This window comes from Fulmarus glacialis, unplaced genomic scaffold, assembly GCF_000690835.1.
Source record: "Fulmarus glacialis isolate BGI_N327 unplaced genomic scaffold, ASM69083v1 scaffold9634, whole genome shotgun sequence".
Taxonomy (NCBI): Eukaryota; Metazoa; Chordata; class Aves; order Procellariiformes; family Procellariidae; genus Fulmarus; species Fulmarus glacialis.
The window spans coordinates 1-13,065 of NW_009206068.1; the positions used below are offsets into that span (position 1 = coordinate 1).

Consider the following 13,065-nt stretch of genomic DNA (forward strand, 5'->3'; position numbering starts at 1 on the left):
AGGCAGCAGCGGTGGCCACTCTCTGCTCCCGTGTTTCACGGCACAATGGGGAAGCCCTGCTCAGGATACACCCCTCCGCAGATTTTTGTCTCTCCCCGACAACGGTGAGCCCTGGCCATAGTGTGCGACAAGATTTTTGCATACATGCTGACCCATCTTGTCCCTGCTTGGACCTGACCCCCCCTGCTAGGACCTGACCCCCCCTGCTAGGACCCTGCTGTGCCAGGGGAGCATGGGGACCCTGCCAGGGGTGAGCGGGAGCCTGTGCCTTTCCCAAATCATCCTCCCAGCAAAGTGGTCAGGAGCCGTCCCCACGGAGCTGGAGGGGAGCCCTCCACGTGGTCCCCCATCACCAGCACCATCTCCTGGGACACAACATGGTGCCCGGGCTGGGTCTGCCCTCCGCTGGGATGCTGCTCCTTGGGTGCCTCATGAGCCCTCCTGCCTGCAGCCAGCTTTCCAGCCTGGAAAACACAAGATTAGAGGGAAATCACAAGACAACGTGGAGGTGCTTTCCCAGCCTCAGGGTTGCCAAGTCTGATCTATAGCTGCAGGAAAAAATGAAACAATAAGAGAAAGGCTTTTTTTGCATTAGGAAGAAGAAATACCAACTGGAACAGGATGGCTGCAAGGCCAGGCCAGCTCTGGGTGACCGTGCTGTTGGGGACATTTCTCCTGCAGAAGCAGAGGAGTGATGAACACGATTGCGATGGGGAAGCTGTGCCCAGCACTGTGCTTTTACCCTTGGGACCTGCTCCCTCTCATTCATGTTCCCATGCAAAGCCGCGTCCTGGGAATGACTGCGTCCAGGTTTGCTGGTGGCTGTTTTACCCCTGCAGCACAGCTGAACCCTTCCCTTTTTTTTACAGGTGGGAAAATGGGGAACGACCGCCGTTGGGGTGGTCAGAAAGAAAGCTGGGGTCCCTGCCCTCTCCAGGCAGCACTGCCGGGCTCGGCAGGACCCAGCTGCCCGTGGGGGCTGGCGGGCAGAGATGCGGTGGTGTCTCGGAGGAACAGATACGTGTGAGGAGAGAGGCCGCAGGGCCACTGACAGCGTGTGTGGGTGCCTGTGGGCTCCGTGCTGGGAAACGCTGCTGCTTAGCTGGCAGAAATGGCTGGCAGGGGTGGGTACGGGCAGGCAGTTGGCCCTGCTCTGTGCCCCAGCACCCTCGGCACGAGGGCGGACGAGCAGCTCGTGAGCCCCAGGTACCTGCCAGCTCCCAACGTGGCAGCTCCACGCCCTCTGCTTCCTCCCGTGAGCTGCTCTCCCTGCTCCCCGCCCCAAAGCCTCTGGCAGGATTTTACCCCTTACAGCAACGTGTCCCGTCACCACCCCGTGGTGCCCAGGGACAAGTTTGGGGTGCGGCGTGTGGGGCCGGGAGCGGCAAGCAAGCACATGGGACATGCCTGGGGTGTGTGGAGAGCATATTCGTATATGTAAAAGGCCCATATATGCATACAAACATGTCTAATTCTGTAGAGGATGTGGGAGGCGGGGGTGTATGTGGTGGAGGAATGAGGTGTCGGAGGGTAGTCATATGTCTGCAGTATGGAAACTTTATGGTTTTGCCTCAAACCATTTCCCATCATCACATGCCATATAGAGTGTGCAGATCGGCTCAGGGTGAGGTTTTGTCTCTGTGCTGGTGAACACCACACAAAGGCACATAAAGGGAAAAAAGCAGAGGTTTTGTCCAAATTCTTTATTCTCCAGAATCATGATTTCATATATGTAAGCCAGGGCCACTCATCATCCAACGCTGAGACTCTGAGCCGCTCTCCCATAAATACCCTCCCTGCCACCCTCCCATAAATAGCATTATTACCCACAAAAGAAAGTACTGCCTATCCCATATGATAATTTATTAAATAATTTAAAATAATATAAGAACAATAGAGGTGCAGTCCCATGGGCCTTCCCAGGCCATGGGTGGAGGTGTCAGGGCAGAGGGATGAGGTTGCAGACTGGCCCATGCAAGCCGAGGGCAAGTAGCAGCACCCAATGCGAGGTGTCTCCTGGTGCCCCTCCAGCAGTCCCTTGGAGCTGCCTGTGGACGATGTGGGTTTGGGCAGCTCCTCTTGCCCCAGTGTCCTGCTCCATCGCAGAAGCTCAGGATAATGCGACTTGTGCATGACAGCAGCTAGGCTTGCCATCTTGCTTTGCTCAGTTCTGCTTCAAGTTTTGCAGGTAACTTTGAACCCAGGTGTCACTGGGATTGGCACAGACCTGGCGGCCTTTCTTTGTGATGAACCTGCGGAACATATAAGATCTCTGCTCAGACCTGCATCCCAGGAGAGCCTGGATCCCAGCTTTGGGGCATTGCAAGAGGTTCTCCCCTGTGCCCTAAGCTGATGCTGAAACCAGTGGCTGGCTGTGATCTCCCCCACTCCCATCCCTTCTCCCACGCTGCCTCCTCAACTCCTGCAGGAACATCCCTGGGCGTCCCCACAGGAGCATCCCTGGCAGTCCCTGTGCAAGCCCTTTCCCCTTGGGGTTCCCCTCACCCTGCGCTGCTCCTACAGACCCCCGTGCCCACAGCCACCCTGCAGAGCCGGTCACTCACACACGCACACCCCGCAGCGGCTGTCCCCACACTGCCCCAGCTTGTCTGCACCCGGGAGTTAGCGCTGGTCCTTACACGATGGCTGGCAGGGTGCAACTGGTGCTGGTGCTGTAATAACGCCGGATGAGCTTCTGCGGGAGCTTGTGGTGTGTGTAAGAGAAGCAGCAGATTGGGAAGTCGGCTCCAGCTGGAGGAGGCAAGGAGAGACAACGTCAGCATGTGCTGGGCTGCGCGTCGGGAGCAGCCAGCCCATCAGCTCAGGAAGCTGTGCTGGCGGGGAAGGGAGTGAGGAATTAGAGAATAATTAAGGTTGAAATGGACATTGGGGATCATCTGATCCAATACCAGGAACAGTATCCTCAGGTACTAGGGGAGATTCCCACCCACTCATTGTCAGCGCTTCGTTTCCCCACCTCCCCCAGCCCCAGGGCAGAGACCGAAGTCCCTAAACTATATCCAGGAATAAGTACTCTGAGCCCAGGATGGCTGGACGGATGGATGGATGATGGATGGATGGATGGATGGATGCATGCGTGATTTTCCCATTCTGGGGCTCCTACATGTAGCTGATCTCAGTGCAGAGTGGAGAGTGGTACAAATGCTGAAAAATTCCCAGTTATCTGCCACGTGAGCTCAATGGAGAAAAGATAACAAAGGCTCGGATCTGTTCTTCCATCACAAATGAAAAAGCAGGACTCACCTGGGCCAGAGAAAGTTTGGGAGCAAGAGGCTGCAATGAGGAGAAGAGCAAAAACGGCTGCAGAGACCTTCATCTTCCCGTCGGGTTAGGACAGTCGGAGCAGGACCAGAAGCTCTGGTAGATGCGGCTCAGACTGCAGCAGCTGGATTCAGCTCCCTTTTAATAGGGAGTCCTGGAGGCAGCCGGGAGAAGCCTGAGTGGAAATTCCAGAATGATGACAGAGGATGTCACGAAAGTGAAATAGCCAAAGGGAATTAGAAAAAAAAAGTCAGAAAGAATGGGATATGGTTCACATTGGAGCCAAATATCTTGAGCTCTGATTCAGTGCTCATTTCATTTTCGATTTCATCAAATCAAGTGGAAACTAAAATGTGCCAAGTGGCATGGTCACAAAGAGGAGAACTATTTATCTGAACGATAGGAGGGATTTTCCCTGTGAGTCTGTATAGCAAAAGACACAATGTTTGCCTAAGATTATGCAACCCTGGAAAAAAAAAACCAGGCAGGCTCCAAAGCACGCTCGTGCTGTTATGTGTCGGTTGTTTGAACTGCAGCCCATGGAGCTGAGAGGTGGCTGGACTGCGGGCTTTGTGCTACCCAAAGCGCTCTGCCCCATCAGTCCTGCAGTGCTTGGCTTAACGTGGAGTGGCGAGGAGCTGAGGCTGGAGGCACCCCTGGAGATCATCCAGTCCAGCCCCTGCTCAAAGCAGGGTCAGCTGGGAAGGCTGCCCAGGACCATGTCCAGATGGGCTTTGAATATCTCCAGGGATGGAGACTCCACAACCTCTCCGGGCAACCTGTTTCAGTGTTCAGTAATAAAGTTTTATCTGGTGTTTAAATAGAATTTCCCGTGGTCCTGTCACTGGCCACCACTGAGAAGAGGCGGGCTCCATCTGCTTTGCTCCCCACACACATGTTGATAAGATCCTCCTGAGCCATCTTTTCTCCAGAATGAACAGTCCCAGCTCTCTCAGCATCTCCTGCTAGAAGAGATGGTCCTGTCCCTTAAACATCTTTGTGGCTCTTTGCTGGACTCTCTCCAGTATGTCCATATGTCTCTCATACTGGGGAGCCCAGAACCGGACCCAGCACTCCAGGAGTGGCCTCACCAGTGCTGAGCAGAAGGGAAGGGTCACCACCCTTGACCTGCTGGCAATGCTCTTCCTAATGCACCCCGGGAGCCTGTTGGCCTTCTTTGTGGCAGGGGCACATAGCCGCTCATGTCCAGTTTGGTGTCCACCAGGAGCCGTGGGTCCTTTTACGCCAAACTGCTTTCCAGCTGGTCAGCACCAGCGTATACTGGTGCCTAGGGATGTTCCTCCAGAGGGGCAGGACTTCGCACTTCTCCTTGTTGAACTTCATGAGGTTTTTGTCAGCCCATTTCTCCAGCCTGGCGAGGTCCCTCTGGATGGCAGCACGTCCCTCTGGCGTGTCAGCCACTCCTCCCAGCTTTGTGTCATCTGTACTTTGTCCCATCATCCAGGTCATTAAGATATTAAAGAGTACTGGCCCCAGTATCAATCCCTGGGGCTCCCCACTGGCAACTGACCTCCAGCTGGACTTTGTGCCATGGATCACAGCCCTCCAAGCCCAGCCATTCAGCCAGTTCTCGGTCCCTCTCTACTGCATTTATCTAATCCATACTTCATCAGTTTGCCTAGGAGGATGTTATAGAACCTCACTAAAGTCAAAATGAACGACATCCACTGCTCTGCCCTCATCCACCAAGCCAGCCATCTCATCTTTGCAGGCTACTCACAGTCACCTTAACAGCCACAGGCTTCCACAAAGCAATCAGATTGGAGGATCTCACCCTGCCTTGGAGGGTCTTTGCAGGCAGGAGGGTCCTTTGCCACCCCCAACCTCAGCCCCCAGGGGAGCAGGGAGTTTGCTGGAAGAAGTGGTTTGCCACACTGGAGACATTTTGCTAGCCTGAACCCTAGCCGGAACCGCTCCCTCCAAAAGCTCCCTTGAGTCCAAGATGGATTTTCTAGCCAAGATGGTGAGCAATAGTGGTGGAGAACCTCCTGGCATGGGAGAGACTTTCAAGCCTCAGCAGGTCCCCGGCGCTGGAGCAGCCCCTGCCTGGGAGAGGGGTGACCTGGGACTTCATGACTTTGTCCTGCCACAGCCTGGGGGTACAGCTGGAGTTGGAGCCCCGCTCCACTGCAGAGAGGATGCTCAGGCCTGTGGGTGGGCTCCAGGGCCTGGATTTTCATCCCCAGAAGTACAAATCCCCTGCTCGGCTACCCTGGAGCTGCAAGTGAGAGCAGTGGGGACGCCGTCCTTCACAAATCAGCTTGTCCCTGGCAGAGTCAGAAAGAAGGTTCAGGGCCCCTTGACACAGGTGATGATCTGCTCCTCCGCAGACTTACTCCCCAGGGAGGGTCTCTTTTGCACTCCTGTTTCCCTGCACGGTCTTACCCTGCGTTACAGCCCAGGACACTGGTGCTGTCGGCTGTGGCAGGGCGCGGGCAGAGGCACCACCAGAGCGGCTGAGGATGTGCTTTTATTGGGGCCAAAGACTCTGTAAGTCCTGACGTGGGTATCGGGGAAGGTGTTGGATTTTGCCAGATTCATGGCAAGCCCTGGCAGGACCAGCTCTGCTTTTCCTGGGTAAGTCTGAGCAGCTCCGGGCAGAGGTGCATGGCAGAACAAGAAGCAGCTCCGGCTTTCGGTTGAATTGCTGCAGAGCAAAACCAAATTATGGCTTTTTGCGATGGAAATAAATCATGCAGAAGCCAACAGTGGGAGTTTTATGTTCCTCTGTTCTTGCAACTCACATGCTAGCGTGTGCATGGGGAAACGACAAATGCCGGCTGCAGGCGCTGCATTGCCGGGTGAGAAAGGTTGTGGCTGCAGAAAGACAGCTCTGTGGCTAACACCAGCCAGAGACAGCTTTGCTCATGGGAACTTCACAGCTTCTGCTCCCCAGCCTGCCACCTGCAAGGAGCAAGCCAGAGGGCCGGTGGCCCACGCGGTGCCACCTGCGCAGAGCACCCAGGGGTGGTGGGGAGGTGCGATGGGGGTATGATGTGATCTGCATCAGGCAGCTCTGTCCTCCATCTGGAAGCTCTGAGACGGTCAGTGGAAGGAAAGGAGCTGTCATTTACTGCTAATGAATTTGACAGAGCTGGGGGAGGAGGGTCTGCAAAGAGCTGCTGCAGCTGCAGTCGCTTGGTTGCGTCATCGGCACAAACCGATCCGCGCTTACAAAACTGCCCTTTGTCAGCCATGATGTTGTTTCCCCCGGCGTGCTGAGAAGCCTCCTGGAAGGGGGGCACCTCTCCCTCCCCAGCCGCTCCTCTGCACTGCTGACCCCCTGCCACAGGACTCCAGCTTTGAGTCAATGGCTGCAACCCCGGCTGCAACCCCGGCTGCACGCTCCTGCCAGGCTGCTCCCAGAGCAATTCACCCTCACTGGCCTCCGAGGCCAGCAAAAAAAGGCCAGCTTCTGTTTTCAGTTTTCTCTTTCTATACACTGGTTTTTGCTTCTCTGTCAAATCCCAGAGCCCTCTGCTGTCACAGTTCCTGCAGTTTAAGTATTTATAAGCTGACCTCTCTCAAGCTTCCTTTATTATTCCTGGAAACAAGCCATTTTTTATCATTTTAGCCTCACCCAGACTGGGGCATGAGATTTGTTTGGGTGCAGGCAGGGTAGAGAAAGCTAAAATTGTTCAAAGAGGAAGACTGTGGGGAAGGATGTTGTCGTGGGCGCTGAGTCTTCATTCCCTGGGATAGATGGTGACAAGGATTAGCCCAGAGGCTTTGGGACTCCTTCAAGCCCCCCCGAAATCCTGCCCTCGCGAAGAGCCACAGGTCACAAAGCACATACCCCCAGGGCAGAGGGATGCAGGGTACTTGCTCACGGGCGATGGTGAGGGCTGTCCCCAGCCTGATGGGGAAGCCCTGTCTGCCTTCCCCTGGGGGTACAGCTCGTCCAGGGGAGGCTGCACCATCCCAGCCCTGGCACCTTAGCACCATCAGAAGGACCTTGGGGTACGTAAGGGGCTATTATCCTGTCCCTGTCACTCCTGCTAGCCATTTGACCCTCTTGCCCACAAGCAGATGCAAGCTCTGGGGTGTGGGGTGCTCCGTTTGGGAGATGCTGGTGGTTTTGCAGAGGTGCGGTGCCCCGGGGGGTCACAGCCTCGTCCCTCTGCTCACAGCCTGGGGCAAAGGCGATCCCTGACCAAGACCAGCTCCCCTCTGCTCCCACTCGCAAACCATCCCCAGCAAGTCCCTCCTGCGGCTGCACCTCTCTGCACGGTCCCCGAGGGATGCAGGAGGCCGCATGGGGAGGCTGCGGGGCTGTGGCACGCTGGCGAGCGGTGCCGGAGCTCCCCAAGCCCTCCCCTCTCCCCAGGGGATGCGGGTGCCAGGCAGAGCCCACGCTGGCCAGGGTGGCTGGACAACGGCCCTTTTGAACGGCACAAGCCCATCTGGGGTGGCAAAAGCCTCAGCACCACAGGGAGCAGGATGGGACCTGTGCTTGAGAGAGACGCTGCAGAGCACCCTAGCCTACAGACAGCCCCCACACATGGGAAGTGGTTTGCAGCCTTGCAGCCAGCCCAAAATAAATCGTGAGGCCTAGCAAACATCCGAGCTCGGCTGCCGGTCTCCGTGCATGACCACCGCCGCTGGGAAGCTCCATGTGGAGTGGGGGCTTACACCTCCCGTGGGGTTGCCTACCCCCCGTGAGTGCTGGGTGGGGACCGACACCAGACACATCCCTGCCAGCATGCTGCAAAGAGAGGGACCAAGCCAGTGCTGGTAGACACGGGGTCTTCAGGAGGTCCAAGGGCCACACATTAAGGAAGTCCCCCAGCTGTGGCAATTAACTTTTTAAACTTTTTAAACCAGTTTAAAAGTTAGCCCTGGTCTCAGCCCCCTTCGTGAGCAGGGGAGGGTCATGGTGCTCGGCCATCCCCGAAGCACCCGTGGGATGCAGCCAGCCCACCCAAACCTCCTGGAGAGCTGGGCTCCAGGGGCACTAATGAAAATGAAAACAATCGATTTGTGGCTTGCTTCTTTTCCTTTTTGCTTGATTATGATGAGCACACAAGGCCCAGTGGGTTCATTTATAAACAGGCTTTGTTTTTCATCCTAGCAGAGCTCTCAATTTTCCGCCTGGTCTACCTTGCTCTTTCTGGAGGACTCACCAAAGATCTGAGTGAGGTGGGCTGTCCTCCAGGGGAGAGGATGCAGCCCCAGAAGAGACACTTCATCTGGTCCTCCCAGGCATTTGCAGGGTTTGAGGGATGCTGAGGGGTGCGGGTCGGGCATGCCCCAGCCTCTGGAGCCGGCAGCCGGGGCGAGCCAGGAGCGCAACCCCACAGCCGCTTCCCTAAGGCTCAAAAATTGCTAAAACTCAAGTTTTCCCTGTTTCTTTCCCTTTCATGCCAAGGATGGAGAGGGCTGTGGAGCAAGGAGGCTTTTTTATTTCACTTTAATTTGCTTCGAAATACTGTACACTTAATCCTCTTTGTTTTGTTTCAAAAGAAAGGCCAGGAAAAATTTGAGGCATCGGCCATTAGAAAACAATAGTATTCCCAGGGGTATTTTTTTCAGCAAATGCCCTTGCAGGAAGAAGATTGAACCTTTAACGAGATACATTTTTCTTACAGCTATGAACATCTTCCTGGCGTGACACGATTTCAGGGAAACACAAAGGGGTCTCTTGTGCAACGCAGCGGGAGGTGGCCCACCCGGCGGGGTGGCCGCGCTCTCCCCTCACCCGGCACAGTGGAGACAGATGGTTCCCAGTCACTCCCGCGTGCACAGGTTCCCTTCGGAGCCAGTTCCGGGACATGACATCATCTCAAAAATTCCAACATTTCTCCAGAAATGTCAAGAATGGTGGGGGTGAAATTTCTGGACACTTATGGAAAGTCACCGGTGCCTGAGCTCTGAGCAGGACAGGATGGAGACTGCTGCAGGTGGAAGCGGAGCTTGTCGTAGAGGCAGTTTCTGAACTCAGGACATTTTTAAGTACTTCCTTTTCCGAGTGAATCCTGACTCCTCAGCATTAAGACCTGCTATAAATAGCAACTTACATCAGCCAGTCTCACCATTTTTTTCAGGGTTCCCCTTTCATTCAAGATCGAGAATTTCCCTATTTCTGCTATCACAGGATTTATTTTGGGCACTTGCTTTACTTAGCACTTTCTCCTGGGATTTTTTGGGGGCTTGTAGAAAACCTCCGTCATATCCCTCTATGTAAATTGGTGCAACATCAGCCAGACTGCTTCGGACAGCCCGTCCTGCCGACTCCAAGCACTGCCTGCTGGCCGTGGGGGCAAGGGGAGACCACAGGCTGGGACATGGATCCTGAAACCAGCCGGAGCCACGGTGGGAAAACTTCCACCTTACACCACCGTTTTGCTGTGCTATGAGCCTAATTCCCCGAGGTGCTCCAGCCCACTCTTCCACGGCCACCTCTCCTGGTCCTTCATCTGAGACACGCAGTTTCCCCTCTTTCTAAAAGGGGGAAGAGCTGGAAGAAATTACTTTCTCGTTTCATCGTGACTGGAATGAGGGGGAGTGGGCAAGAAAACATTTTTTAGGAGCATGTTGCAACATCTCAGGGCATCACTGATATGACTATAGCCTTCCACCTCTATCCAGCCTGCAGGGAGCTGGCAGAGTGGGGGCTTTTGTCAGATTTCTAAGGGAAAAACAGACCCCTGGAGAGCAAACACCCTGACTTTGGGGTTATTTTTGGCTTTCAGCAGTAGAAAAGTTTCAGCCCTTACCCGGCCGCTGTAACACGTTATCTAGGCTAAGCTGATCCTAAACTGACTCACCTAAACTGACAAAATTTTTTTGATTCATTAAAAAATGGTCCCCAACCGTCTAAAATAATTTGTCATCTGCTTGCTGACAAAGGTATAAAGGCATGGAGGTTTTCAGCTGCCTGAAATGGAAAAATACCTCATTGAAAACATTCGAATGATCAATGCAGACTTCCAACTAATTCTTCTGTTTTAATGAAACTTGTTTTTTATCAGAACATTTCTGCACCATAAATGGTGTTTCTCCTGCCTGCCCTACCCACGCCGTGCGCCTTGGGAGCAGGACAGGACCAGATGGCTGTAGGTGGCAGATCTCAAGACATGACCCATGAATGCTTGAAAGTACAATCACAGGGAACAGCTCAGAGGCAAATCACGCTCTTACAAGTTATATTCCCTGAGCAATCAGGCAGAGGAGCCAAGTAAGCCGACGCTAGCTCAGAGCCAATTTCTGGTCCAGCTGGCGTCCGGCTGAACGCCGGGTTCCCACCTCCTGCCTGGCTGGGCGCCCTGCCTGCGGAGGCAGGCTCTCTCCTCATCCTCCCAGGATATTTGGGGACAGGCAAGCTGACAAGCGGAGGGGGGAGTGGGGTCTGAACCGACGGGTGAGCCTGTAAGGTGCCTCTCTCTGCAGATGGCAAAGGGAAGATGGGGAGGGGACCAGCTTGGCCATGGTGTGGCCAGGAAGGAGCTGATGCTCAGCTTGGCAAGAGCCGCATTTGCTCCATGGGGTAGATCTGCCCTCCCCAGCCAGGGCGAGGGGCAGGCGCACCACCACGGCTCCCAGCAGGAGCCTCCCTAAGGGTGGGCCACCTCTGGGACTTCTCCCGTGCAAGCCCAGGACCACGCCGCCCTCCAGACTCCTCTCTGCCTGCACGGAGCAGAGCAGCTAACCCGCATGGAGCTAACCTGCTGCGGCTGGTGGAGGGCTGCGCGCACCGTGCGGAGTTGGAGTGATAATTGGAAAACACCAGGTTATTTACAGAAGGCGCCTGGGTTGATAGCCAGGAGCCTTTAATAGAAACACGGTGAGTCAGTGCCCAGCGCTGCGGTAGGGGTGCAGGGGTGCTGGCGGTGCGGTTGGGTTGCTCTGCTTTACGCTGTAGTCTTTCCACTGACTTTCAGGCAGCATCTGCCAAGACATCACCACTCGGTGATGACTTGAAAATAATGAAATGGAGACATTTCCCGGTAATGTGTCTGCTTCCCTGTTGAGAAGAGATGTCCTTCTAGGAACATCTCGTTACCGTTGGACAGCCCTCAGCTCTTCCCAGAGCATCCACCACCTCCCTGCCAGGCCTTCCCTCTCCTCCTCCTCGGGGACAGAGAGGTGTTTGGTAGACCTCCATGGCAGTCTGTGTGTAGGCTGGTGGCTTCTTCCCAGTGAACCGTCCCTGATCGCAGCCCTTGCCCAGCCCTCGGAGAGCTGTGAGCTCCCATACGATGAGGCAATTCCTCTTTGTCTGTGGTCATTAAAATTTTCTTTCTTCTGCTGAGACTGGATACTCTTTTCTTCCCAGATATCCCAGTTTCTGCCCCATGCCCTCACCCCGCAATTTATTTACCTGCTCCTGGTCTTCAGAAGCGGTGTCTTCTTCCTCACCCTGCTCCTGGAGCCCCTCCTGCTTCACCATCAGGGTCACAGTCAATGTCTCCATACTTCTTTTGGCTCTCTGCATCTCCATGCCTAGCAATGATAGGCCTCACCTATCAGTAGCCCTTGAAATGTAACTGTCTAATCTAAATTGGTCATTTAGGGTCTCCTTTTGGGACCTGGAGTACGGCAGGCACCTCCAGGACAAAATGCCCCATCTCAGCTCTCCCTTCCTTTAAACTGAGTAGGAAACTCAAGTGCTTCAGCTTCTGGGTCTCTTATTTCATGCCCACCCCTACCTGTGCTGGTGCCTGCAGTGCTGTCACGGCTGCAGGACATGCCCTGAGTCCCCTCTAACTATGTGAAGCACGTACAGGACACGGAGCCCACTGGTGACGGCTCCCACCTCCTGCTACTGGGGCAGCACCGGCTGTGCAGATGTGGGGGGGAAACAGTGCACAGTAAAGGAGACCTCAGCCCCTTTTTCCCTAACTGGCCTCATCCCACCCATGCTCTTTAGCCCATTTGCACTGCTCTTGGAAGAATGCACTCTCACCTCCAAGCTGCTTGAGCAGGTTGGGTAATCGGGGTCTGTTGACAAATGCAGGAACCTCCACAGGGGAACTTCTTACTAAGGGACATGCATGAAAGAAGCAGAAATAGCAATGGTGGCTGTTTCATATCCTGTGTCACTGGGGAGGCTCTGAATCAAGGGGGGAGCTTTGTCTTTCCGGGGCTGGGGCTGCTGCTCCGTTCCACCACGAGACTGCACCATGAGCAGCCTCTTCTCTGGGGGAAATTCCACCATGCCTACGCAAGCCGCTGCACGGGCTTCCTCACCCCATAAATTGGGGAGCTGCTGACTGTCTCAGCATCAGACAGAAAAGAGGCTTTCAAGCTCCACTTGCCTGCCTCAGCTCCGGCCACCGCTTCTCAGCTGACATGAAGGTCTCTGTGGCTGCCCTCGCTGTTCTCATCGCCGCCTTCTGCTACCAGACCTCCGCTGCGCCGTGTAAGTCCAGGCTCTCCCTCTCCTCTCTAAATGGGAACAAGAGAGATGTCGCTGCTGGGAGAGGGTCCCTTCTGCCAGGTCTTCCACCCCGGGTCCCTTCCCGTGTCAGACCACCCTCCGGCAGGCACTGCAGGGCCGTTGGGGCTCTCCTGCCATGGGAAAGGCACAGCTTAAAGCACATCATGGGCTGTGTCAGCACCAGCGCAGGGTGAACCCAGAAGAGAAAGAATCAAAGGAAGAAGAAAAAAGACCCCGTCTTTTCTCTTCCTCCTTGACTTCTTCCCCACTCCCCAGACCCGGGGGTCTGCGGTCCCAGCTCCCTGCCCCTGCTCCCCATCCCTTGCCGCTGCTGACGACCGTCTTTGCCCTTCACAGTTGGCTCCGACCCGCCGACCTCCTGC

The 13,065-nt window shown here is 55.1% G+C and overlaps 2 protein-coding genes across 2 annotated transcripts in view; one reads left to right on the plus strand and one right to left on the minus strand.

The window, feature by feature from the left end:
• Window positions 1-2,164: 2,164 nt before the first annotated feature.
• LOC104075188 (C-C motif chemokine 4-like) lies at window positions 2,165-3,397 on the minus strand. Its single transcript, XM_009575611.1, has 3 exons — window positions 3,265-3,397; window positions 2,640-2,751; window positions 2,165-2,252 (listed from the first exon to the last, which is right to left on the minus strand). Exons 1-3 carry the CDS (start codon window positions 3,335-3,337, stop codon window positions 2,165-2,167), a joined length of 273 nt encoding a protein of 90 aa, XP_009573906.1. The 5' UTR covers window positions 3,338-3,397.
• Window positions 3,398-12,594: 9,197 nt separating this feature from the next.
• Window positions 12,595-13,065, plus strand: part of LOC104075190 (C-C motif chemokine 4 homolog) — a 970-nt gene continuing 499 nt past the window's right edge. Inside the window, exons 1-2 of the mRNA XM_009575614.1 lie at window positions 12,595-12,664; window positions 13,040-13,061. Coding sequence (XP_009573909.1) covers window positions 12,595-12,664; window positions 13,040-13,061 — 92 coding nt within the window. The remainder of the gene's footprint in view (window positions 12,665-13,039; window positions 13,062-13,065) is intronic.

Bases quoted from the DNA above. Each gene is read 5' to 3' on its own strand.
- LOC104075188 (XM_009575611.1), bottom strand. From the start codon at position 3,337: ATGAAGGTCTCTGCAGCCGTTTTTGCTCTTCTCCTCATTGCAGCCTCT. The intron at 2,752-3,264 runs GTGAGTCCTGCT...TGCCTCCTCCAG, and splicing joins CCAAACTTTCTCTGGCCCAG to CTGGAGCCGACTTCCCAATC. The intron at 2,253-2,639 runs GTAAGGACCAGC...TATGTTCCGCAG, and splicing joins TGCACCCTGCCAGCCATCGT to GTTCATCACAAAGAAAGGCC.